This window comes from Accipiter gentilis, chromosome Z (assembly GCF_929443795.1).
Source record: "Accipiter gentilis chromosome Z, bAccGen1.1, whole genome shotgun sequence".
NCBI lineage: Eukaryota > Metazoa > Chordata > Aves > Accipitriformes > Accipitridae > Astur > Astur gentilis.
The window spans coordinates 72522114-72546659 of NC_064919.1; the positions used below are offsets into that span (position 1 = coordinate 72522114).

The window sequence follows — 24546 nt, forward strand, 5'->3', positions numbered from 1 at the left end:
GCACTGAGCACTATGAAATGGCCTCATTTCATCAAGAAAGCACGAGTCACAAAACGTGATCACAGCTAGCATGAGTTCATTGCCGGCTTATATCAAAACAACCAGATTTTAAGAAAGGTTTAGGAAGGCATCACTCCTTGGGTTTGCATGCTGCAGGAGGCTGGGTTGGTTGGTAATACTGGGACTGGTAGATTGCTGGATCTTGAAGTAATCTCTCATACTTTTAATTCAGGTAGTTTACAGTAGAAAAATAGTGTAAAATCCAAATGAATGAATTTAAGGAAGCAAGAAAATAGCTGTCATTTATCACTTCCACTTTTTGATGCATACCGAATTATATAGACCTACTTGTGCAAATCGTCAAACAAGCAATTCCAGCAATTTAATGGAGTAACTTCAGTAACCAATCATAGTTGGCAGACTCTGCTTTTTCATTCATTATCTACTTTGTGAACATCTTGAGGAAAAACCTGCAAGATTCAGTTTAAATTTACTGAAGACATTTTTACAGTACATATTTATAGGCACGGTTGATAGCAGGCATTTATTGTTGAAGTAGCTACTCTTTTACAAAATCACTTCTATTGTGATTTAAGTGAGTCTGCCTAAGTGAGTTTTTATTTTGGGTAAAACCGCCCAGTTATAAGAAAAAAGAAAAAGTGAAAATACGTTGTTTTGAGAGTGTTATTTTCTTAGGATTATGCCTTTGAGAAATCTCAGTATCTTCTCACTTTGAACATGTTAAGGAAACTTACGAATATTGTATATCCTGACTGTGGTGGAATGTGACTAGCTTAAAAATTTCTGAAGAAGTGCAGCTCTATGTATATGGTAGAATTTTTTCAGAGGCTGCTGGTTAAATTTTTCATGTTCTTTCATGAATGCATACAGCTTTACATATAGATAGCTTTTGCAGATAATCAAGTATGCTTCTTCTTTTTTTCGCAGTTGGTATCCCAGAACTGCTATGCATGAGTACCTAGAGCAGGTAATTTAGTGCAGTCTGTTTTCTTCTTTGCTGTCAGCAGTACAGCATGGAGGAAGAGCTTAAATGTGTGGAATGGAAAGGGGTAGTTGGAGAAAACAGGCAGCAGGTGCAGAGAAGTGTGAAAGAAGAGATTAAGCCTGAGGCAACTAGAGGTGGACGTAATTGAGGAGACTTAGAACAGAGAAAACAAAGTTGAAATGAGTATAATCTAGCAGGGGTTCCTAACTTAGAAGGATCTGTAGCCATATGACGAAAAACCTGGAGACAAACCTAGAAGATTTATGTCAGCTTTGCTTCCCTAGTGATCGGATATGACGTACTGGCAACACACCTCACTGTTTTCCTGTGTGGTGTTATTAGGGGATAACAGTATACTAGAAACCAGAGAAAAAAAATGTAAAGATATATAGGATCTTCATTGGTATGGAACAGGCAAATAAAGAACAGCTCCGTGCTGTTCCTGTATTGCAAAGGGAAGGAAGCACACAGTGAAATTACAAGAGATAATGAGAAATGTTTTTCATACTAGATAAATTGCAGAAATGCAATGATAGAGTCTTTTGGATTCCGAGAAAACTATTAGATGAGTTCATGGTCCATCAGAAGCTATAAAGCAAGGTTGTCTATGTGCAGCCTCTGACTGATGACATCCTTAAACTGCACATTGCTAGAAGCTGGAAGAATATAACTAGAAGTACCATGCTGTCTTCTAAGCTCCTGTTCTTTGCTGAGAAGAAGGGTTACTGGATTAAATGGACCTTCAGTGTGACCCAGATCAGTCTCATTAGGCTAAAGGTGCTCTAATAAATCTGAACTTCACAGATTTTTGCTGTTCCTGTGCCCCTCGGTATGCTTATGAAGACATGTATTCCAAGGCTGATGTGAGCATAACGTGGTGATTATTGACCAAGATGTGCCTTTATCAGACTACTTGGTAGCTGCTTGCTTTTTGAAGTTGTAAAAGTCTCTTCTTCAGGATGTCTGTTGACTGTCATTTCATTACCATAGGGGTTTTGCAGGAGTAGAAATTTCATGGACTGTCTGATCTTAGAGTCAGAAAAGAACAGAACTGAACTCAGAAGATCCTCTGTTTCATCTCCTTGCATGCAGGCAGAACTGAGTAAATATTAACCTGCTTTGCTCTTTCCTGTAGCCCAGTAAGTTTGTATAGTGTGTTCCTAATTTCCAGTGACCTGTTTTCAGAGTGTATTCCACTGTTTTACAATATCAAAGCTTTTTGTGAAATTCAATCTAAACAATTAAATTTTTTTTTGTTTGTCATTAGCCGTAGGGAATGGTTAATCACAGTTTCTGTGATCTGGAGTGAAGCAGCCATATACAACTTTTCCTCATAGCCCTTACTGTGTTTTTTTAATTTTTTTTTTTTAACTTCTTACGATTTTATAAATGTTACAATGAAATGTGCAGTGACATCCTGACTTTTCCAGTAGTGACCTAAAGAAGTGCTCTAATGAGTTTGTCTTGAGCATCTATGGGGCTAAATTTGATTTCATTCTTCTGTTGGATTGGACATTTGACCAGTTGTAAAGTTTTATTCTACTTATGTTCTGCTGGGTATTTTTATTATTTCAGTTTGAAGAACTGAAGTGTACTAGGATAATTAAGATAGTGATAGAGAGATTTAATAAAGCCAATGTAAAAATAAGCTACTTAAAATTGCATAGATTTTGTTAGGCGCTCGCTCTGCCCCAGTCTCCTTCTCTCTCGCACCCACCCACCCACCCACGTTTTTGATTTTTTTTCCCATAATAAGGAATTATATTGTCATTTCTGGTTATAGCTTAATCTTATGAAAACTGAGATTTAAAACTAAAACAGCTGAAAACATTTCACATATCATAAAGGACCTAATTAGGCTGCAGAAATAGGCTAAAAGGTACATTCTCAAAGGAAGAGCCTTTTTATTTTCAGGTGTTTTGGCATGAATAGTTGTGTCATTGTAATTTCCTTGCCAATTTTTGGTCATGAACTGGTTTTTTATCTTTCTTACTTGAAGACTATAACCTTCGAGGTTCCCTTTCTCTCTCTGGAAGCCTTCAGAAATTGTGAAATAAAACTGTAGAAGAGTAGCTGAATTTCCTTAAGCAAAAATAAATCAAACTACTTTAAAAAGGGAAAAGTAGATGTAAATTACAGAAGGAAATGATATTGTGAAACAAATGACCATTGATTCTATGAGTGCTGATACCAAAAGGAATGGCAGAAGGCTCTTGTGAATCATAGCAGAGAACAGCTTTTAGGTTCTGGGTGTACTTGCCGATAAACCAGTATTCAGAAGTGATTGAATTTATTCATTCTGTTCCCATTGTCAGCAATCAGACAAGATTTGCAAGAACATTTATACCCAGGAAGAAAACCAATACTGTGAAACTATTGAAACAATGAAAAGATTTTTGAATCATGTGTCAGAGCCTTCCCAGAAGAGGGAACTCAGCCCATACAGTCTCTTGAAGTTACTGTTTAGCTTCACCTGTGTAGCAAAGATGAAAACATTTTCTATCTTCTATCATGTTGATGAAATTAAGATTTAAAAGGAACGCATGTGATCAAGGCAATCTAAATGGTACTGGAGTATTTTGATTTGCTAATTGAAAAAAGTGCAGGAGTTGGTCTGCCCTTATCAGTTTCCTCTTTATGCTTTGCCAGACTTTCTATCTTGTGGATGGGATGCGATATACTGATTTTTGATGTTTACAGGGGTTCTTCTGTACATGACAAAGTAAAGTCTGAGGCAAGGTAAATAGAAGAAAGAAGAAAAGGATAGATAAGATGGAGAGCAGAACAGCAAGAAAACTCACACACATACTTTTAATTATTAATATGAATGCTCTCCTGCATGTCTCATTGAGGCTTAGGCTGTGGATGTGCTACAAAAAAGACTCACAAAGGAATATGAAACCTGAAAGGGAAGTCAGTGTGCCCAGCTATGGAACTCTTTATTTTTGCATTATCATTCTAATCTAGAAAGATTCTTGGGTTATGTCTTGCAGTGGTCACAGAAAGTTAAGTTGCTGATTTTCATAGCCATCAGATTTCCTGGATTCACTTCCGTTGGCACAGCTTCATCTGTGGTAGCAGTACTGGCAATACTGATGGAGGCTGCTGGCAGCCCGTCTACTGTGTCTCAGCTGGAGTATCATCTAGTTCCCTGTGAGCAGAGTCGGGAGACAGAGTTGGAGCGATCAGATGATATTTTTACTTCCCCTGCATGAATGCTTTCTTTTTCATATAAACATGCTGATCAATTTCACTTGCAGAACTGGATGATAGGTATTCTTGCAGACATTATGTGCAAATTTTTAATCCCTTTTCAAAATTCCATTTTATTGCTATATGGATATTTTAACTTACTTAATTTTAATCACATTTGATGCTTATTTCACATAATGGTAGAGCATGGAAATTGCAAAACACCGATAAGAATAGTGGGGGGCTGCCTGTGAACACAAAGGTGTTCCAGTCTGCAGGGATCCTTAGGCCCATCTGAAATCCCTAGGAAAAAATACAGATTGTCTGTGGTATGTTCATTTAGGATAATATACTGAAATCATAAATAATTACATTGATGGTTCTTGTGAGGAAAAGCTATCATGCAGACTGCTGTTTCCAGAGACAAAATACTAATCGGTTAAGGGAATGGGGTGGCTAATAACAAAATCCAGCAATTTATTGTTGGATAAATTATTCTGTATATTCTATGGGGGGAGAGATACAGTGTGGCAATTTTTCTGACAGCATAATTCTGTTGAAGTTGGTTGAATTGTGCCAGCAAAGATTTTGGTTTTATAATCTCAGCTACTGCAGCAAATAAATGTAGTTCTTTTATGAGAAAGTTCAGATCGGTAGCAATTAGTATTCCCCATGCCTAATTTTCCACCTGGTAAGTGAAGACAAATATATTTAGAAAAGGTGAATTTGGGAGTTCTGCTGGTAACAGATCGTCTGCTTGCTTATGGCTTCATTGAAAAATCTTGTCTCCTGCTTCTGCTCCCTTTTGAGCATGTTCTAATAGCAGTCAGTACACCAAAAGTGCAGTGTGCTTCAGCTGTGTGCTTCAGGATTTTTTCATTTTACCCTGTGTTTGACTTTGTCGCCATATTAATTTTGAAATTCATGTTGTATAAGATAAGAAACTTCATAGGGCACAGATGTGATTGCACTGTTTTTTCATTAATACAGTAGTCTGACTTTTTAAAATACTGATTTGATTTTCTTTCCTTATCTTGTGGATAAGGACTTCCTGGATGTGTGATTCTGCTCTCCAGGAACACTGAGGTTGGTGTGGCAGTGGCTGTTATCGCCTCTTCCTTACCACCTTCGTCTTACAGGTTTCACAACTTGTCTCTTCCTGTCTGTTTACTCCAGGGTTTTTCTTAGGGATTGCCTGAAACTGATCCTGTGATCTTTAGTTTGCTATTTTTTCCTCTTCCTCTGCTGCTTTTAAGGTGGATTTGTTTGTTTGTTTATTGTGACACTGCAAGGCATGGTAGGAAGGTAATTGTCTATCAGATGTACTATAGATTTTATTATTGATCACATTGTGCAGTAACAGTAGGATGTCAAATTGAATTTTAAGCTCTTTAGTGTTCCTTCACTAGTGATGGCTGCTAAGTTATGTACCCCTACTGATACGTCATACCCTTGGTCTTGTTTTGGGGTTCTTAGACTTTGGACATTCCTGAAAGTTTAGCTAGTTCCTGGTGATAAAGCAGATGGAAACTTATTTCATTTCTTTTTGAGTAGATTGTTTCAGATGTTATCTTTGACCTGTTGCTTTAACATTATACATTTTCTCTGTGGTCAGATGCAGGTACAGCCCTAACAGTAGTGTCTGTTTTGTGGCAGAGTGAGATGTGCTTTCTGCACCTGAGACTTGTCAGGGAAAGCACCAGACATGGCTGAGGGTCTGTGCTGCAGGCATCTGGCCACAGCAGGTTCTCTAGCTAGACCACCCTGAACTCAGACATAGAACGAAGTAAACCCCTGTTGTCTGTGGTGCTCCAAATAGGTGACATTTCAAATGTACTATGTGTGGATCAGTACCGTTTTGTGCTGAATCTCTGTTTCACTAACTATAGAGACTTACAGATCTTCACATCTTTCTTGCAATCAATTATTACAGTTCAAATGTTTTCAATTTTATTTTTGAGTACACTATGGAGAAACTTCAAGCCTGCTTCTGTGTTTGTATACTTAAAATTTGTACTTTTGCTTTGTACTCTGACATTTTGTTACCAGCATATTGTTTCCTTCTGTTTGGATGGCAATTATTTGTAGGTACAAATAACTCTGATGTAACTGTACATGGAATATTTCTTTCAGGTGCTTGTACAAGGCGAGCTGTTAAAATATAAACTACTTTCAATTTGTATGTAGAAATATCCTTTGAAAGAAGAGGAAAGATAAGCATCTAAAATAGCGTATTTTAAAGGGTATATCTATTTTGTCCCATTCCTTAGTTTTCTTGATTTGATCCACTGTATATTTAATATTTGAAACTTCATTGCTAATAAAATCTCTCACTGAGTACTTTTCTCTACATATTTTCACTTTCCCTTTTCTCTCTGTAGGTGGAAGAAATTGTTGATATAGGAGCATTTGCCCCAGAAGACATTCATGTTCCCAAAATCTATGTTGATCGTCTGATACAAGGAGAGAAGTTTGAGAAGAGAATTGAAGTAAGTAACCTAGCTTCTTGGCCACAACATATTTCAGCTTGGGGTGTATTTTAGAATTTTCAGGGTTTTTACTCTAGCTACCAAGTCTTAGCACTGAGAAAATAGTATGAGAAAGACCTGTCAAGTTTTGCAAAGTACTAGAGCTTAGGGAGTTAGTTGGAAGCGTGAGAATTGAGTCTTGTTTCTTATACCTCAGCCTCTTTGGTTCAGTCCCTGAAAAATTTGGAGCAACTGCCTGTAGTCCTAGATGGCTTTAATGCAGTTGAAAATTTGATGGAAAATGATACTTCATCCTCCTTCTTTGTCTCAGTTCACCTTCTGTAGACCCAACAAGGGGAACAAATAGACTACGAGCTTACTTGAACAATTGGATACTTTCTTTTCTGCCAGACAGCTTTTGACGTGGGCACATAGGGCCAGTCTCAGCCCTTTCTGTGCTGTGTATTGAACTACGTCACATTGCAAAGGTCCTGGAACCTTTCTTTCCTTTTCTTTAATCAGGAATTTTTTAGCCAGTAGCATTTCTGGTCTGAATAAAAGATGTCAATAGCTATTAAAAATTGCAGCAATAATATTCTGTCATTGAAAACGTGACTAAGTTATTGATCTTTGTTTCTGTCTCTTTGCCTCACTCAAGCTGTGTCCCTATATGCATTTTGATGATGTGACAATGCTCTTGGAAGTGCAATTGAAAATTCTATATTTCTCCTGTGTCTCCATACTCTGGAGGTGGGAATTAATCAAAATGTCATCAGAAGAGCTGGTGGAGGGGGAAATATATGACACAAGGAAAAAAATATATTGGGGGAAAAAAAAAGTGCAGAAAGGAATTGTAATAATTAAACTTTTATTATTAAAATCAAGTCACAAATTCCTAGAAAGTCATACAAGGCCTTTTCTCTGAGTAAACTCTTTTATGAATGTTGAGGTTTAAAAGCTTTTTTTTTCCCTTTCCATCTGTTCATTCTGCAAAAGCATATTGCATGTTGTTGAGTATTTGACTAGAAACAGATGTGTCAAACCTCCTTCCCCCCCCCCCCCCCCCCTTTTTTTTTTCTTTCTCTGGTCATGTTGTGTTAGACTGCAATTAATGGCCTATTTCCTTCTTCTGAATGGATGTAGTATCTCACAGAAAAGCTTTTACCTTTCATGAGAGAAATCCATTTTGCATTTTTTAAACTGCTGTTCCTATTGCAGTTTGGCAGTGGGTGAAGGGGTGACTCTGTCCAGGAAAGACATTTATACAAACACCTGATTTTCTTTGGCTTGGCTGCATAAGTGAATACAGCTACTTAGTCAACTGCCCCCTTCCTTATATGCTTAAGAAAAAAAGGAAGTGAGAGGGGGAAGAAAAAAGTGCTACTATAAATGGCACAGTAAAGTTGTAACAGAGATTAATTTTGTTTGTGTAATTTTGTAATTCTGGCAGTGGCACCTCTCATTAATAGCAGTGTAGGAAGGAAATGGCAGATTTATTTACTCTTCTGTAAAAGTGATATAAGAAGGAAGTGGCTGTACCTATGAAGGCGTTGAGTATGATAAGTGGTAAAAGGAGAGATGAGGAATAAAGAGAATAAAGAGGAACTAGTCTGTCATAATTCTTACTGGCTTTAAATAGCAGTTCCTGCCTAATTTGGCTCAGATGTGGTCTGTAATGCAGGTCATACTTTCTATCCAACCTTCTTTTTGCTGCAGAGAAACCCTCTGTGATTGTTCTTATTTTTTCCATAACTCATAAGTGAAGCAATTCTAGGGAAAATAGCCAAGGCATAAAAAGAAAGTTGCTAGGAAATTCAAGAGGATTGATACTGACTCTTTCTGACTGCCTAAGAAGAAAGTGAATCCCAACATGGGAGAAAAAGACACTACAAAAATTCTTTTGTGGTGATGAAAAGGAACAGAGGATAATTTTGCCTGATGTGTTCATTATGGCCTGAAGTAGGAAAGTATGTGAAGACATATGGGGGTGCAGGACATGACGTTGCCCAGAGCAGTCTTATATGCATGGGAGGATTGTGCAAAGAACATAATTTATGTAAACAATAATTTACAAAAAAAGATCTTACAAACTTCTTGAATGTCATGGCATTTTCACCTACATGTGATTTAGAAAGCATCAGCCTAAGGCCAGGAAATCTCAGGAAGCAACTTCAGGCAGATTTATGCAAGATGATACAGATTTATATTTGAAAACTTAGTTGCTTAGCTCCCAGTATCTTTAGATGACTGGCATTTGCCTGTCTCATGCATATAAATCTAGAATAGTACCAATGAACTGAATGAATGCAGAAGGAGAGCAGTATTTGTATTTTAGGCTGACATTTTACAAATCTATTTAGGTATCTCTGGGGTAATGAATCTCAGACTTGCTAGTATTTGCACTAATGCTTGGTGCCTTCTTAACCAGTGGCATATGTGTCACATACTCTTTCAGCCTTGGCAATACAGACAAAGAAATAACATTTTGCTCTAAAGCTATCATTGGGGATATTTGATGACTCCATTGGCTTAGATAAGCTTGAACTGATAGAATAAAAGGTTGTTTTTTGTAGAAGATGGATAGATAACGTTATTCTTAGACAAGTATCTCAGTGCAATCACAAATCAGGCTTTTGTCTCTTGAGAAGCAAGAATTTTTTAGAATCTGGATTCTGATCTTTACTTACAATTACTTCTATTGCAGCGCTTATCAATACGAAAGCCTGAAGACTCAAAAGCCAAACAAAAACAAGGAGACAATGTGAGAGAAAGGATCATCAGACGGGCTGCTTTGGAGTTTGAGGATGGCATGTATGGTATCCTTCAGCTGTGCTATAGGTTAAAGTGCCTACTCACAAGAATAACAACCGCAGCTGTTTTGTTTAAAACACGTTAATTACCATGCTCATTGTCTTTCCCAGAGCCTAGGGTTCTCTCATTTTCTTAACACCCTATTGAAATAGATGGGATGTTAAGGCATAGGGTACCTGGAATTTTAATCAGGCATATCTGGAGAGTCTGTTAGCAGTTGAATGTCTTGCAAGAATTTTCTGAAAAAAGTATGTTGGAAATGAAGCTTACTTGCGCTGTGCATTTTGTATCATGTAAAGGATTTGACAGAATGCAATTAGACAGCCCAAATGGCAAAATAATTCATCACAAATCTGAGGCATCTAGCTAAAAATGGAAGTGTTTGTGAAGAGAACAGTTCTAATCTAATACTAGTACAATGGTAACTTCTTTAATTTACTAGTTTGCAGTAAGTGTGTTCCTGTTTGTTCCTTAACCCATTCTCTTCAGCTAATCTGGGTATTGGAATCCCACTGTTGGCCAGTAACTTCATCAGTCCAGACATAACTGTTCACTTACAGAGTGAAAATGGAGTCCTGGGTTTGGTAAGAATATATCTTGCTCACTTATTGCAGTGTACTTACCTTGCAGTGGCTAAGTTTTATTCCCCGCCTGCCCCCAACTAAAAATCATATTCAAATATATGCCATATTGCGTGATCATAAAATTCTCATTGTAGCACAGGGAAGTTTTTAAGGAAATGTTCATTTCAGGATTATAGTGCTACTTTGCTAAGTGTGTTCTTAAGTACATGTTTTGCTAGAAGACAGAACCTCCAGTAGTTTGCAAGACCAAGCCTTGTAAGCCTTATCAGACATGATTTTAAATAAAGCTTAAAGTGAATATTATTTTCACTGTTGTATGGCTTTATGAAGTTGCACCTCCATATCTTTTTCTGAAAAGTGTCTCACTTTGGTTAAAAACAAAAAAACAAAAAAACCCAAACCAAACAAACTCCCTACTTTATGGTTATTTAGTAATTCTAACAGCCAATATGTCCATCAGTCCTGATATGTTAGTTGATGTAAATTGTGGCTTGTGTCATCAGGGATGTTGCTCTGCTAAAGAAAAAAAAAATGCATATCTGTGATGATCTGTTGTCAGTAATAAGCATTAGAAACAATAAAGCAGTTATAAATTGTGTCTCAAAGGTATTTTAATATAAAGCTGACATATGTCTGTGTTCTTTTCAGGGTCCTTATCCACTTGAAAATGAAGTAGATCCAGACCTGATTAATGCAGGTAAAATCTTTTAAATAAATTTAATTTATGGAAAATGCTTATTCATTTTTAATCTAAAAATTTTCTTTTGAGTCAGTATTTGAACCCAGACTCCTGTTTTATTTACTTACAAATATTAATGTATTTGTCTTCTTTTAAGTGCAGGCTTGTTTTGATCAACGGAGATGTTTAATATTCTGGTTAGAGAGCTTCTGCATTGATGCATTTTAGTAGCTACTGAAGGAAACTCTCTTCCAGGCCAGGCAGTAAAGGGTCAAATCTTCCTTTTCATAAGTGGGATTGTTTTTTGAAGCCTATATGTGAATACGGATTTGTTTTCCTGCTGCTTTTCACCTTGTGTTTTCTAGAAAATGGTTTTCAATTATTTATGTTTGGGACATGTTTTAAAACGTCCTGTGTATAATGGCCTTGTTTATTCCTGGCTAGTGAGTTGCCAGGAATGCAACTCATTTACATTTGGAGAGGGAGCAGTAGCCAGGGCAGGGGGAAAGAGCTCCCCAAACAGGACCTGGCACACTGTAGGGCTCTGCTGCAGGCCGCTGCTTTTGCCACTTTAGGGGGGGAATGGCAGTCCTCACATACTGTTTTTGCGCAGCTGTTTTGGGGCATTGCACCTCAGAAGCAGCCATGCAATGTAAAAACTTGAGCTTTTTACAGGTTAGTGCGTCTGTCTTGATTTCTGTGGTCTTCATGGAAAGCTGTGCCTGTGTCCGTTCTCTGTTTCCATGTAAAGTTAACACGTACATACTACATTGTGACTAACAGAAGTAGGCCTTGGCACCATATAAAGTCTCATTGACGTTAATGGTATAGGTTATAGACCCATAGCTGACATCTTAAGAGTTGTTTTTTCATGTGGAAAACCTATGCATTTTGTATTTTTTATTTATGTATACATCTACATATATGTATGGGTGTACGTATGTATCTGTATAGACAGTATGCTTCTCAGCAGCTGTTAGAAAGTATAATTAAACTCTGAAAAGCCAAAGGAGATAAAGCACTGACATCAAACAAGCTTTTAATTTAGTATCAGGGTGCAGTCCAGCAATTGTTCACTGACTTGAAATATCTGCTACCTGGCTTAACTAATTGGTACCATTATCATACTGTTATGTTATTGCCCCTGTTTCAGTATGGTATTTTAAACAAGGAGTTATTTAAGGCCATCTTCAGATTTGAAATAAGAAATTATTAAGGAATTGAGTCCAGCATTTCACCAGTAGCTGGGTAACTGTGTGAAGGAAGGTGTCAGAAGCACCTGAGAGCTCTGTTAATGCTGGAACTGAAATTGAGGTGTTTTTTTCTTAAAAAAGAGAAAAAAGTATATATAGAAGGTGTCACTGGAAAGAAAAAATTATTTAGTTAAAAAACATTTACTATAAAAGGTGAAATTATATGCACGCACACTAGAACTTAAGTACTAGTACGGGTGCATTAGAAATGAACATGTTAACAGAGTGGTGATGGAAAAAATATCCAAGAACTTGATAAATACTCTGAGAAATCATTGTGGTTTTATATGCATGTCAAGATGATCTTGAATTGTTATTTATGGTTGATAAGTATTTTTGAAGAGGTGATCTTGCAGGGATGAAGCTAACAGAAGAGGTCAGAATGCAACATGGAAATCAGATTATTCTAGTATTGGTAATTCAGCGTTACGCACCTTCACATCTTCCTCTGAAGCTGCAGTAGAAAGGACACAGGATAGCTGAACCTCAGCTGTACCACTAAAATTATTATTGTTATCATTGCTGAAACATTCAGAATCTGCTAAAACCTGACTGACAGTTGGATTAAGACCATTCTAGGTGCTTTCCAGCCAAATTTATAAAACCGTGTGAAGAAAACAGAAGCTAAATGGCAAAGGGACAGGATTTAATTCTGTTCGCATTCATCGACTGGAATGGGTCAGTATCAGCCCCCAAAGTCCACTTTTTCAAAATATGCTCCCAGTTTGGGCTTTTGCCAGATTTTTATCTGAAAATGTAATTATATTTCTCTGAACTATGTATCATTTTTTGTTTGTCCCGTTTTCTGAATATCTCACATGATGTTTATCTTCACTATAATTGAAAGGTAGACTTTTGTCTTACAGCAGAAATATTTGTAAGTAGTGACTTCCTGAGAGCATTTTCAAGAAGTGGGTAATACAGTGCTCATGTTACATTATTCTGTGGTCCTCAGCCTGTGTCTCTTCTGAGCATTGCCTTAGCTTGTCATTTTATCCCAGAGTTCTCGGTCCATGTTGCTGCTTGCAGGTGGTGTTGTCTCCCCACTTCCTTGGGTGGGTGCCTGGTAGGGAAAGGCAATTCAGACAGTCTCAGCAGGGCTGGATGTTAGCATGGTGAATTCTTGTGATCTGACTGATCTGACTTGTATGACCTTAATTTTATGGTATTTTGTGTGTCAAAATTTAATTTCCATACAATGTCTTGGCATATAATATACATCAAGTGAACTCAATAAATCAAAGCAGGTAACTTAGGTCTCTATTTTAACTTTCCTACAGTGTTTCCTTCCCTTTTCCCATCCTCTTAGTTAATCTCATTGTCTCTTTTTCCCTGTTTTCTGGAAACTGTTTAGTGATGTCTCATTCCTTTTCCCCCTTGTTGTTACACTAACTTTTTCTTCACAGTGTCATTTTCTTCACTAGTTTGCCATGCTTAGTCTCTAATTTCACCTTCAGCTGTGTGTGTTATGCCTTTCCAGAGGCACTCTCTATACATGGTTGTTGCTTAGACTGATTCAAAATGCTGGCAGGAGAGGAAAGGGTGGGCTCTGGACAGAGTCAAAATTAGACACTTGCATGTGTGCTCCATTGCTTGACCCAAGCACTGTGCAGAGAACAGTACAGTACACAGAAGCACATTTGCCTGTGCACTTTAACAAAGCAAGAGTAGACTAGATCTGTCATTTATTTTTCTGTATTCTACGTTGTTATCTTTCTAGACTGTTCAGCCTGGTCTACTCGCTCTTCCTTGCAACTTCCCTGTCTCCTGAAGATACTATTTCTCTGTTTCAGAAGAGAGCTACCTCTTACTTATCCTGTGGATAGAGCAGAAGGCTGAAGTCCACAGAGATTTCTTAGCCTCTGGTGTCAGTGATGTCTTGCCTGCAGTTGCTGGTGGCCAAAGAGCGGGCAATCCTGTCATTAAGAACTGTAACAAACTGCTTCACAATTCATTATGATTGATTAGGTTTACGTGTGACACAGTAAGTGTAATGAGGTCCATAGTTGTACAGAATCCAAAGGAAATAATTGATAAAAAAACTTTATTTCTTGGTTAATAGCTGTGACTTCATTTGTCAAAGAGACAAAATACATACATACTATAGCTTATTTCTTTTACAGGTAAGGAGACAGTCACTGTTCTTCCAGGTTCTTCCTATTTCTCTAGTGATGAATCATTTGCAATGATAAGAGGGTACGTAACAAACCCTGATCTTTTGAAACATGGAAAGAATAAACTGAGTCAGTGACTGAACTCATGAGTAATTCTTTGAAATGTGGTTAGCATTTAACAACCTGTAAAATGATCGTGGACTTAATCAGTGATGGTTTACAGAGGATCAGGTCTAGCTATTGGAAATAGAAAACCACTGTAACTAATAGATACTGTAGTGATGTTTGTGTCTACCACCACCTGGCCATATATAAACACATTTATAACTATGTTTTAACAACTGCTATTTGGTCATTTCCAAGTATCTAATCTGTACTTGCACTCTGTATATTCTCTTTGCTCCACTTGCAACTGTGATCCTCATTCCACCTCCCTGATGGAAATTCACCATCTGCACCTGGTTTTTGTTTGTTTTGTTTTTCGGCAAGGAGGTTGGATGCAAACAAACACTAAATCCTAATGGCTCTGAAAAGATAATGAGTGCATGTAAATATGCGGAGTGCACTTAAAAGTATGAGTTCAGAGCTGATTGACTGTGCGTGCAATTAACCAAAACCAGACAAAAGTAATAACATTTTTGAGGCTCAGTGTGCAGACAGCAAAATTTGTATCAGCGATACATCTAGAGGGGAAAAAAAGCCTAACTTACATGTGTGACAAAATGGTTGCTCCCTCTGTGGTATGCCACCATTTTTCTACTGATGTAATGAGAATGTGAACAAAAGCTTGCTAAGATTTGTGGGCTGTTACTTGAACATGATATGCTAATTACACACTTTCTGTTGCCAGAGGCCATGTTGATTTGACAATGCTTGGAGCTATGCAGGTGTCTAAGTACGGTGACCTGGCCAACTGGATGATTCCTGTAAGTAGGTGTTTGTACTACTGTCAGTGCACTGTATTTAGGATAATATATATGTAGCTGAGGGTCAGGCAAAGGAGAAAAGGGCTGAAGCAGAATGGAGGTTATGAAGCTCAAAGCATTAAAATAGAAGATATTTTTGCTCAGGGTATGTATACAGTTATCTTTAGAGTGAAAATTCAACTTTTGCTTTGTTTAGAAAAACTTCAAAATCAACGTATTTTCTACAGATTTTTTCCCAATATATTTAGTTGACTGTCCAGAGCTTGTTTGATTCTAGTTAGCATCAGTTTCCAAAGATATGTCACAATTGGAGACTATCAGAATTATTTTTGTGGTATTTTCAACTTGCTAGTAACATCCGTGTTGAAGTAAAACATTCAACAGTCCAAACTGCTTCTAAAAACTCAGCTTTAGCTTTTGTCCGAGACTTAGACTGAACAAAAGCACAAAATTCACAGACACTGCGGACACAAATAATTCTACAATACCATACAATGCTTTCAGGACTAAGGAATATTCACTTTTCCAGTAGCTTTGTGCACTTTTAACTTTGTTTCAGAATACTTTTCGCCTTATAGAAGTTAAACTCATTTTTCTGATCATGATGTTGGAATCTTTCACTGACAGTTTTTGTGACTTGTCTTTCAAGGTCTGAACTATCAAAACAAGAAGCTGCCATTTTGCATTAATAAAATAGATTCACTTACAATCATATTTCTTGAAACATTGAAGCTTAGATTGTATTCTGAGTTTTTCTTGAAACTGTGCAAACTTACATATTCCTTCCTTCAGTGCTTTATGTTCTCTAGAAGATGCTGATTTTAGTTTTGCATCCATATCAAGGGCATTATTTTCCATATCTGGAATTGCTTATTTTGCTTATGAAGATGCCTCTCCATTCTGTTCATCCCCAAATTTATGAATAACAGGTATATTTTCAAAACAGAAAAGTATAAAATACAACTTTGGGTAGCTTTTATTTATCTTCTTCTTCCCTTTGAAGTGTACCTTTTTACTAGCAGACACCACATGGGTCCATGCAACTTTTTGCTGTCCTAATTTGCCACTCTTACAGCCTTTAACTGTCTGCAAATTCCTTTTGCAGTGAGTTTGTATCTACTTGTGAGTAAATATGCCTGATGACACCATAAATCCAGCCAAGAGCCTTTCCAATCAGCAATCATTTCCTTTTGGTTACTTTGTTTTGAGATCTGCTGGTCAGATGATTCGTAATCTGCTTTACTGATGTGTTATTACTATTCTACAGTACAGGTTTTTTAAATGGGATTAACCAGCATGTAGGCATTCAGATCTTCCTGCTTTGCCTGTAAATGAGATCATATGTTATCGTCAGTTAGTTGAATTGTGAGCAAGACGCATCTTTTTTTAGTCACAAGATTTGTGTGGGGTGATACAAAGATCAAGTTTGCTGAAAGCTCATAGTGTAAGGAAACTTTAAGCTGTGTCTTGTAACATTTTTCAGTTAGCTTTGTGTTTAGGTTTGGTTTAAGTATTTCTTATACGCTGTAGCTTCTGGGTTTTTGGATTGACGTTATTCGCCATTATTTCAGAGGCAATAACTCTAAATTTCATGTTTTGAATAAGTACCATCATTAAACTATCCTTTCTCTCTCATAAGAGCTTGATAACACTTGAGCCCTAGTGCATGCATGTGTGTATTTACTTGCAGTTAATGTTAGGAACAGAGCTAAGGAAGGCTCTTTGCAATAATTACAGTCCTTTCTTCGTTCTTATCTGCTAATTTCTAATGGAGAGCAAAATTCTGTGTGTAAAGGAAGAAGAGGTAGAGAATATTTTAAGCATATGCAGTAAACAATGCCCCCATAATCCATGGGGAAATGGTCAGCAACCTGCTACACCACTTAGACACACACAAGTCTGTGGGGCTGGATGGGATCCACCCAAGGGCATGGAGGGAGCTGGTCGAAGTGCTCACCAAGCCACTTTCAATCATGTTTCAGCAGTCCTGGCTAACTGGGGAGGTCACAGCTGACTGGAGGTCAGAAAATGTGATGCCCATCTACAAGAAGGGCTGGAAGGAGGATTGGGGGAACTACAGGCCTGTCAGTCTGACCCTGGTGCTGGGGAAGGTTATGGAGCAGATCATCCTGAGTGCCGTCACACAGCACGTACAGGACAACCAGGGGATCAGGCCCAGTCAGCATGGGTTTATGAAAGGCAGGTCCTGCTTTACTAGCTTCATCTCCTTCTGTGACCAGGTGACCCACTTAGTGAAAGGCTGTGGATGTTGTTTGCCTAGACTTTAGTAAAGCCTTTGACACCATTTCCCACAGCATTTTCCTGGAGTAACTGCCTTCTCGTGGCTTGGATGGATGTGCTCTGCACTGGGTAAAAAACTGGCTGCATGGCCAGGCCCAAAGAGTGGTGGTGAATGGAGTTAAATCCAGCTGGTGGCTGGTCACAAGTGGTGTTCCCCAGGGCTCAGTACTGGGGCCAGTTCTGTTTAATATCTTTATCAGTGACCTGGATGAGGGGACTGAGTGCACCCTCAGTAAGTTTGCAGAGTCTACAGAGGGATCTGGACAGGCTGGATCAATGGGCTGAGGCCAATTAATTGTATGTGATTTAACAAGGCTAAGTGACAGGTCCTGCACTTGGGTCACAACAACGCCATGCAGCGCTACAGGCTTGGGGAAGAGTGGCTGGAAAGCTGCCTGGTGGAAAAGGACCTTGGGGTGTTGGTCAACAACTGGCTGAAGACAAGCCAGTGTGCCTAAGAAGGCCAACGGCATCCTGGCCTGCATCAGAAATAGTGTGGCCAGCAGGAGCAGGGAGGTGGTTGTTCCCCTGTACTGGGCACTGGTGAGGCCGCACCTCGAGTCCTGTGTTCAGTTTTGGGCCCCTCACTACGGGAAAGACATAGAGGTGCTGGAGCGTGTCCAGAGAAGGGCAACCAAGCTGGTGAGGGGCCTGGAGCACAAGTCTTGTGAGGAGCGGCTGAGGGAGCTGGGGCTGTTTAGCCTGGAGAAGAGGAGGCTGAGGGGAGACCTGATCGCTCTCTACAACAGCCTGAAGGGGGTTGTAGTGAGGTGGGTGCTGGTCTCTTCTGTCAAGTAACTAGTGATAGGACAAGAGGAAATGGCCTAAAGTTGCACCAGGGGAGGTTTAGATTGGATATTAGGAAAAAATTCTTCACCAAAAGGGTTGTCAAGCATTGGACCAGGCTGCCCAGGGAAGTGGTTGAGTCACCATCCCTGGAGGTGTTTAAATGACATGTAGATGTGGCACTTAGGGACATGGTTTAGTGGTGGACTTGGCAGTGTTAGGTTAACGGTTGGACTCAATGACCTTAAAGGTCTTTTCCAACCTAAATGTTTCTATGATTCCTGAAGATGAAGGCTGAGGTACTCAACATCTTTGCCTTAGACTTTAGTGTCATGGTCTCTATGGCTAGTGGTAGAATTTGGGGGAGGATGGGTTGTACCCACTGTAGAAGTAAACTGGATATGTCTAAGTCCATGAGGGCAAACATGATACATCCAATGGTGCCAAGGAAGCTGGCAATTTCCTAAACCACCAGGCTCAAAGCCTGGTGGCCAGCAGTTCAGTTAACAAGCAGCAGCCTCAGGGATGATACCGGGACTGATACTATTTAACATCTCTATTACTTACAAACAATGTAAACCAAATAAAATTCTGAGCAAGAAAATTAACTCTAGCTTTGTATATCCTTCTTTTGGAGTATAAAATTCATGTTTTGATAGCTAAGGTAATACAGTTAGGGGGCTGAGGAAGAGGGTGATGTAATTTGTGCAGGGTGACAAGTTGGATACATGAATATGGATCATTCTTGGAAAAAAATAAACATTGAATTTTAGAAGCTGCGGCTTTAATTTTTAATGCTCTGACTTGGAGCAGCCAAACCTGAAGAATTAAAGTGTTAATAATGAAATAAATTGAAATAAAATGACACAAACATTCTAAGCTTTATCAAAGAAAATTATCTGAAAAGAAGACATGAGGAAACCCAATAAAAATTTAGTCATAAATCTTTCAATTTACCATCTGTAGAGGTCAGTATAACCTAACACGTTAGGAATATAATTTTATACATTATTTGTCATTTTTCTACAGAGCTTCAAAGTACATCTTTTGTAACGTTTGGACACTTTGAATGTGAGGTGAACCACACGTTTGTTGATAGAGACATTTTTAAAATGAAAATAAACTGGCTGAGGCCAGCCGAGTATGTGACTGCGGGAGGGTTTTTTTGTTTTGTTTTTTTTATTTTAATTATTATTTGTAGTGCCGAACCTGAGAGCAGAGGGCTCCACAGCAAGAGCTCTTCTGACTTCAGATTATCATTTTTAATGATGGAAGAAAGGACATGTATCCCTGAATGCCTGAGAGCACTATAGGTCTTCTCCAAGGAGTCCTGTTGCAGGCTATTTGCCAGTTTGCTCGAATAGGGGTGTCTTTGCACAAGGCTTATTTTCATTTTGAATCTAAACACACTTGTGTAGTAGCTCTCTTCTTCTAGTATTTCTGTTGCACTGAGTGCATCAGTCAGTGTTTTGTTTCAAGTCATACAGCATTGCAAGAAATTCTGAGAAACTTATTTTAACTGTTAAACCATAAAATCAATTAAGCACTACAAATGAGCTAAATTCTGTATGAATAGAAAATATGCACATTAATTATGTTCAATGACAGGGTTTCTTTTAGTAATGCGCAGTTGTCTGATGTATAGGCCATGGCTGATTAGGGCTTATACAGCAGTAGTTGAACAAAGGAGAAGGACAGGACCTGCAGTTACCTAGTGTCTCCTTGGAAATCTACATTTCAATGGGATATTATTTTAATATGAAGAGATATTAGGTGTTTGCGGACATGTGTCTTGGAATGAAGTCTACAGTAGTATATCAGCTTACTGCTGCTCTCCCAAGAAATACGTGCCCGGAAGCCCTGCAGAGCCCTTGCAGCACATAATTGCCATCATCGGAAGAGTCCTGGAGCCTCAAAGGAGAAAGGGAGCCTGTTGTGTTAGCTCTACTTCTTCCACCTTTGTAAGGGCTTTTTCTATCAATTTTGTTTGTGTTTATTTCTCTTCAGACTGCATGGAAGGAATGTAGGAGCTCACTGTTGGTATTTTATTCATAATCTCTTAAATTTTCAGTATGGGAAGTGGCAGCTATGCATTAGGCATCTGTATAACAAGAGGAGCAGAAGAAATTCTGCCCGTCTCAAAAATACAAGCATATGTCAAAAGACTCCTAATTTGTGGGTTAGTGGTAACAACTGTGACTGATAGGGAACCATCACTTTCAAGTAAGACCAGTATTATGTTGGTAGTAATATTTAATTATTGCATGCTATACTGTGTGTTTTGGAAATGGTATGCAAAGGTAAATGGAAGGTTTAACTGACCCGTTACACTGAAAAAACATTAATCACTGTAAAGCAAATCCATTTCAATGAAGCATGTCACAGACTGTTTAAAGTTGCTCCTGAGATGCAGTTTCTCAATGTATTCATTTGAATTTCACTCAGTCATTCGAATCTGTTGCCAATGGTTATTTCAAGTTAGATTTGTGGGAGAATAAAGGAATAAAATGTGACCAACTTTCTTTGCACATATTTTATGCTGCCTTAATTTTCTGGTTATGGAAAGTAAAAATATAAATATAGTTGGTGCACATATTTGTGTATGCTACATTTTGGGGAAGAGTTATTAGTAAATTTTACGAACAAGTATGTCACTCAAGAGTTTATGTTCCATTCTTTCAATAATTATTCTTACTTTTAAATTTTGCTCTTCATTATGTATGCGTTAGGAGATATCTGGTTAGCATCCTTGAAAAACAGGTGATTTTCTGTATGGCTAAGCCATACAACTAAATCTTAATTTTGGATATCCTTGAAAAAATATCTTTACCCTGTTGTGCATGTAGAGTGTGCTCAGCTTTGTCGCATCCAGCCAGCATTAACTCTTTGTTGTCTTGTTGCATTATCAACACTACTGATTCAAAAATCCCATTAATGATTTCCCAGTGTTTCTTGGTAATGTTTATTCAGTCATATACTCAGAATAAAATCTAATCTACCTGTCATAGTTGACAGTATAATTACAATAGTTCTGTAATTGTGCCATGTAAGGACATAAAATCAGTGGAAAATTTAACAAGGAAGTATATTTCAGAACACTTACCTTCAGCTTTATCCATCTTTTTTGATAGTCTTCAGTCTTTTTGACTGAAGAAATGGAAAGTCAAATCTGGAATAGTTGTGGCTTTCATTTTAGAATCAACTATAAATGTACCTTTCTTTTAAACACTGGACAGGACTGATAGCAATGGGCAAAGGATTGTCATATACATTTTTATGTAGTTAGAGTAGATTTATGTCTATGTATTTTTCTGATATTACCTTCTGATTGGTATCTTTTTTGTACAAAGTTAAGGTCTGTGCTAATATGCACCCTCCCAAACCAAAAAAACTCCCTCAAACCAACCACATCTAACCCCACAACAATTCATGAGATATTTTTGTTAAATAGTTATATATGGCTTTGATGACCTCCTTGCTTGTGCTGTGCTTGTCATTTGGGGCTAGCACATCTGTGAAGACAGACAGTATCTATACGAAGAGGGAGACCTGTGTGACAAATGTATGTTAGTAGTGCATACATACCACTGCAGAGAGGGACAGAGCAGAAAACTTCGAAGGGGTCCTAAGTTCATCGTTTTGACTGCAGTGTTAGCACCACTGATGGTGCTGATTGAAGTATCTTATACCCACTGCATTACCTTAATTTCTGCTTTTCTCTGTGGAGTTAATACTGTTTCAGTTGCTCTGAATTTTAGTAGCTGTCCCTGGCATAATATAATTATTTCCTTTCATAAGTAAGCTGAGACTGGCGGTGGGTTCTGTACCTGCCACCTAGTCTGTGTCTGTGGTCATGACTGTCAGAGAGCAATCTGATACTCTTAAAATCTTTACTCTCTCATATGAGGTAGCTTGTTCAAGGTCTTCCAGGGGGATGCCTGAAAATTCAGGTTGAATGGGAAGCCTGCATGAGGACTGTAGTTTAAACTAGAAGCATTCATTATCTTCTGTAACAGTTTTTGAAAGAGTAGTTTTACTAATTGGAGTACAGTGTGAGACATATGTACTCTTTCTTTTATTTAATGGAAGGTAAGAGGAATTTCAGACTAAATGTTACTTATTTAATACACATTAGGGCAGTTGGCAACATGGGCAAGGACTCTCAAAGGAAGTAGCTCAGTTCCTTTTCAAATGGATATACATTTTCACCTTGGTTGTCCTTTGATACTCAGTTTTAAATGGAATTATTCAAGCTTTTATTTCCATCTGCATTCTAATACTTCAAACTCTGCATTTACCACTGATAAGTTTTCACTGTTTCTTGAACACATCATTAGCATCTGCTTTGCTGTACTGTTGATGTGGTATGTGTTTATCTCAAAAGATTATGTTCTTTTAACATAACCAGATCAGTTCAGGTGCATTGTATCCTATGATGTTGGGAGTAGCTATAAAATTCTGTTATGGAAGAAAAGTCCTTTCCCCTGGGAATATAGAGGAAAGGTGTGTAACACCAGCATGCCTTCAAGACCTTACTAGTGTTTGAAGGCTCCTGAGTGTTCCTCTTTTCTCTCAGCCACCTCTTTCTAGTCTGTTTGGATTTTCCTGTAAATTGTTTCCTGTTTGCTAGAGCATTTTTCTAGCTTGCAATACCATTGTGGAGAACTTTACATTTCCTTGAAAAATATATTGACTGTCTCGTGCACCTTGAAGTACTCACAAGTTTCTGCTGGAATGCCGCAGATTGTCTTGGATGCCACAAGTGACCAAACCAACAGGAAGGTTTCTCTTTAGGAATTGCTATTAGGCTAAATTACCTTCTCAGGCTCTTTAATGTTGTATTTGGACCACTTAAATGATGTCCAGATATGAAGACATCAGATGAGAAAATATGTACCCTTCTCTCATATTTTCTTAAAGATGCCCTATCACCACAATAACAAAATAACGTATTTTGCAATAAGTAGGCATTACAAGAAATTGCACTAATTTTGTGGGGGTTTATGTCTGTGAAGAAGCAGAAGAGCTAAATATCTTAATTAAAAAAAATGAAATCCATCAGGTCCATGAATTTACACCTCTTGCATCCCAAGATTATTTGGACTGACACTTAGCAAGAACTGCTCATGAAGCACAATGGGAAAAGCAGAATTCCTCCTTGCAATATGGACTTTTTATGGTAACTGAGAAGCTACAAGGAAACTGTCAGCTTGCTTCTGTCCTCTTTCTAACCCTCTGTATAAATATTCCCAACGTTGCACCTCCCAGGAAGCGGATGGCTAATTCAAAAAACTTTTCTCACTTCAAGCTCTTGCTGATGAAGTGGGCTTTATAACACTGCTTCAAATTACCAGTGCTCTACCACTGAACTGTCTTTCCTTCTGGTGTTTTAAGCTAACAGCACCAATGTAATGGGAAACTAACAAAAATTGTCTTAAATAAATAAATGGGGAGGGTTGGGGGTGGACACATGCTATCCTGGACCTCACCAACATGGCAAGAAGGAGCAGAAAACCTGCAAATGTACTTTAGCAGTTGCTTATTTGAAATACCTCCTTTTATTTTTTTTTTTTATTATTAGTTGTTTAAAACAATTGGGCTTGGTACAGGTTATTACATTACACTTAAATGCCTTATCAAGTAACCAAATATGTATAGTTTTACTGTCTGAAAGTTGCTCTGTTCAATCAAAAATAAATAAAAATTAACATTTTCTTGAAGTGAAATGTATAGTTCCCACTTCAGCTAGTATCCAGCACTATAAACCCAGTGTAGTTTTTTCAGAGATTTCACAGCAGAGGTGGATGGTGCAAGCAGTCTTCAGGAAGAGAAAATGTTTATTTTTATGACAGATGCATATTACATGCAAATATTCAAATAAAACAGCCTAACTTACATCAGATGCAATTAAATATGGTATGAAAATTTAAAAGAAACAGGAATTGCTTGTTGCTTGTAAATGTGCATTGTTTATAAATATCAGAACTGTTTTGGTCTGCATGCTTATCCTAGGCAAAAAGGAACAAAATGTCTTTTGGGAATCACTTTTTAGTTTTGAGCATTTTAATTCAAGTTTAAGATACAGCTGTTCCCTATACCAGTATGGTGTGGGGGAAAGTGCAAGTTGTGGGAGTTTGGTAGATGCACTGAGAGTGATGTAAGGCTCTTATGCTTTGGATAGTCTTCAAAATAAAAGCATGTAATTACTTGGCTAGTTGGAGTTAATGCTTAATTTATTTGCTTTACCAGGCATCCTACAGTGATGAGTATGTTTGCCTAAAGAGGAGTAGTAAATAAATGTAGCAATTTAAAGGAACCTGTCCTTCTCTTCAACTTAACTTGCATTTTCCTGCTTCTGTGTATGCAAAGGGATGCAGTCTCTTCTCTCAGTCCTGTATGACAGCTTCTCCGGCAGTAGATTGGTCA

The 24546-nt window shown here is 38.0% G+C and overlaps 1 protein-coding gene across 1 annotated transcript in view; it reads left to right on the top strand.

Moving 5' to 3' along the window:
- Window positions 1–24546, top strand: part of OXCT1 (3-oxoacid CoA-transferase 1) — an 85066-nt gene that overhangs the window by 40018 nt on the left and 20502 nt on the right. The window contains exons 8-13 of the mRNA XM_049794359.1: window positions 6580–6687; window positions 9371–9482; window positions 9967–10061; window positions 10710–10758; window positions 14117–14189; window positions 14958–15033. Coding sequence (XP_049650316.1) covers window positions 6580–6687; window positions 9371–9482; window positions 9967–10061; window positions 10710–10758; window positions 14117–14189; window positions 14958–15033 — 513 coding nt within the window. The remainder of the gene's footprint in view (window positions 1–6579; window positions 6688–9370; window positions 9483–9966; window positions 10062–10709; window positions 10759–14116; window positions 14190–14957; window positions 15034–24546) is intronic.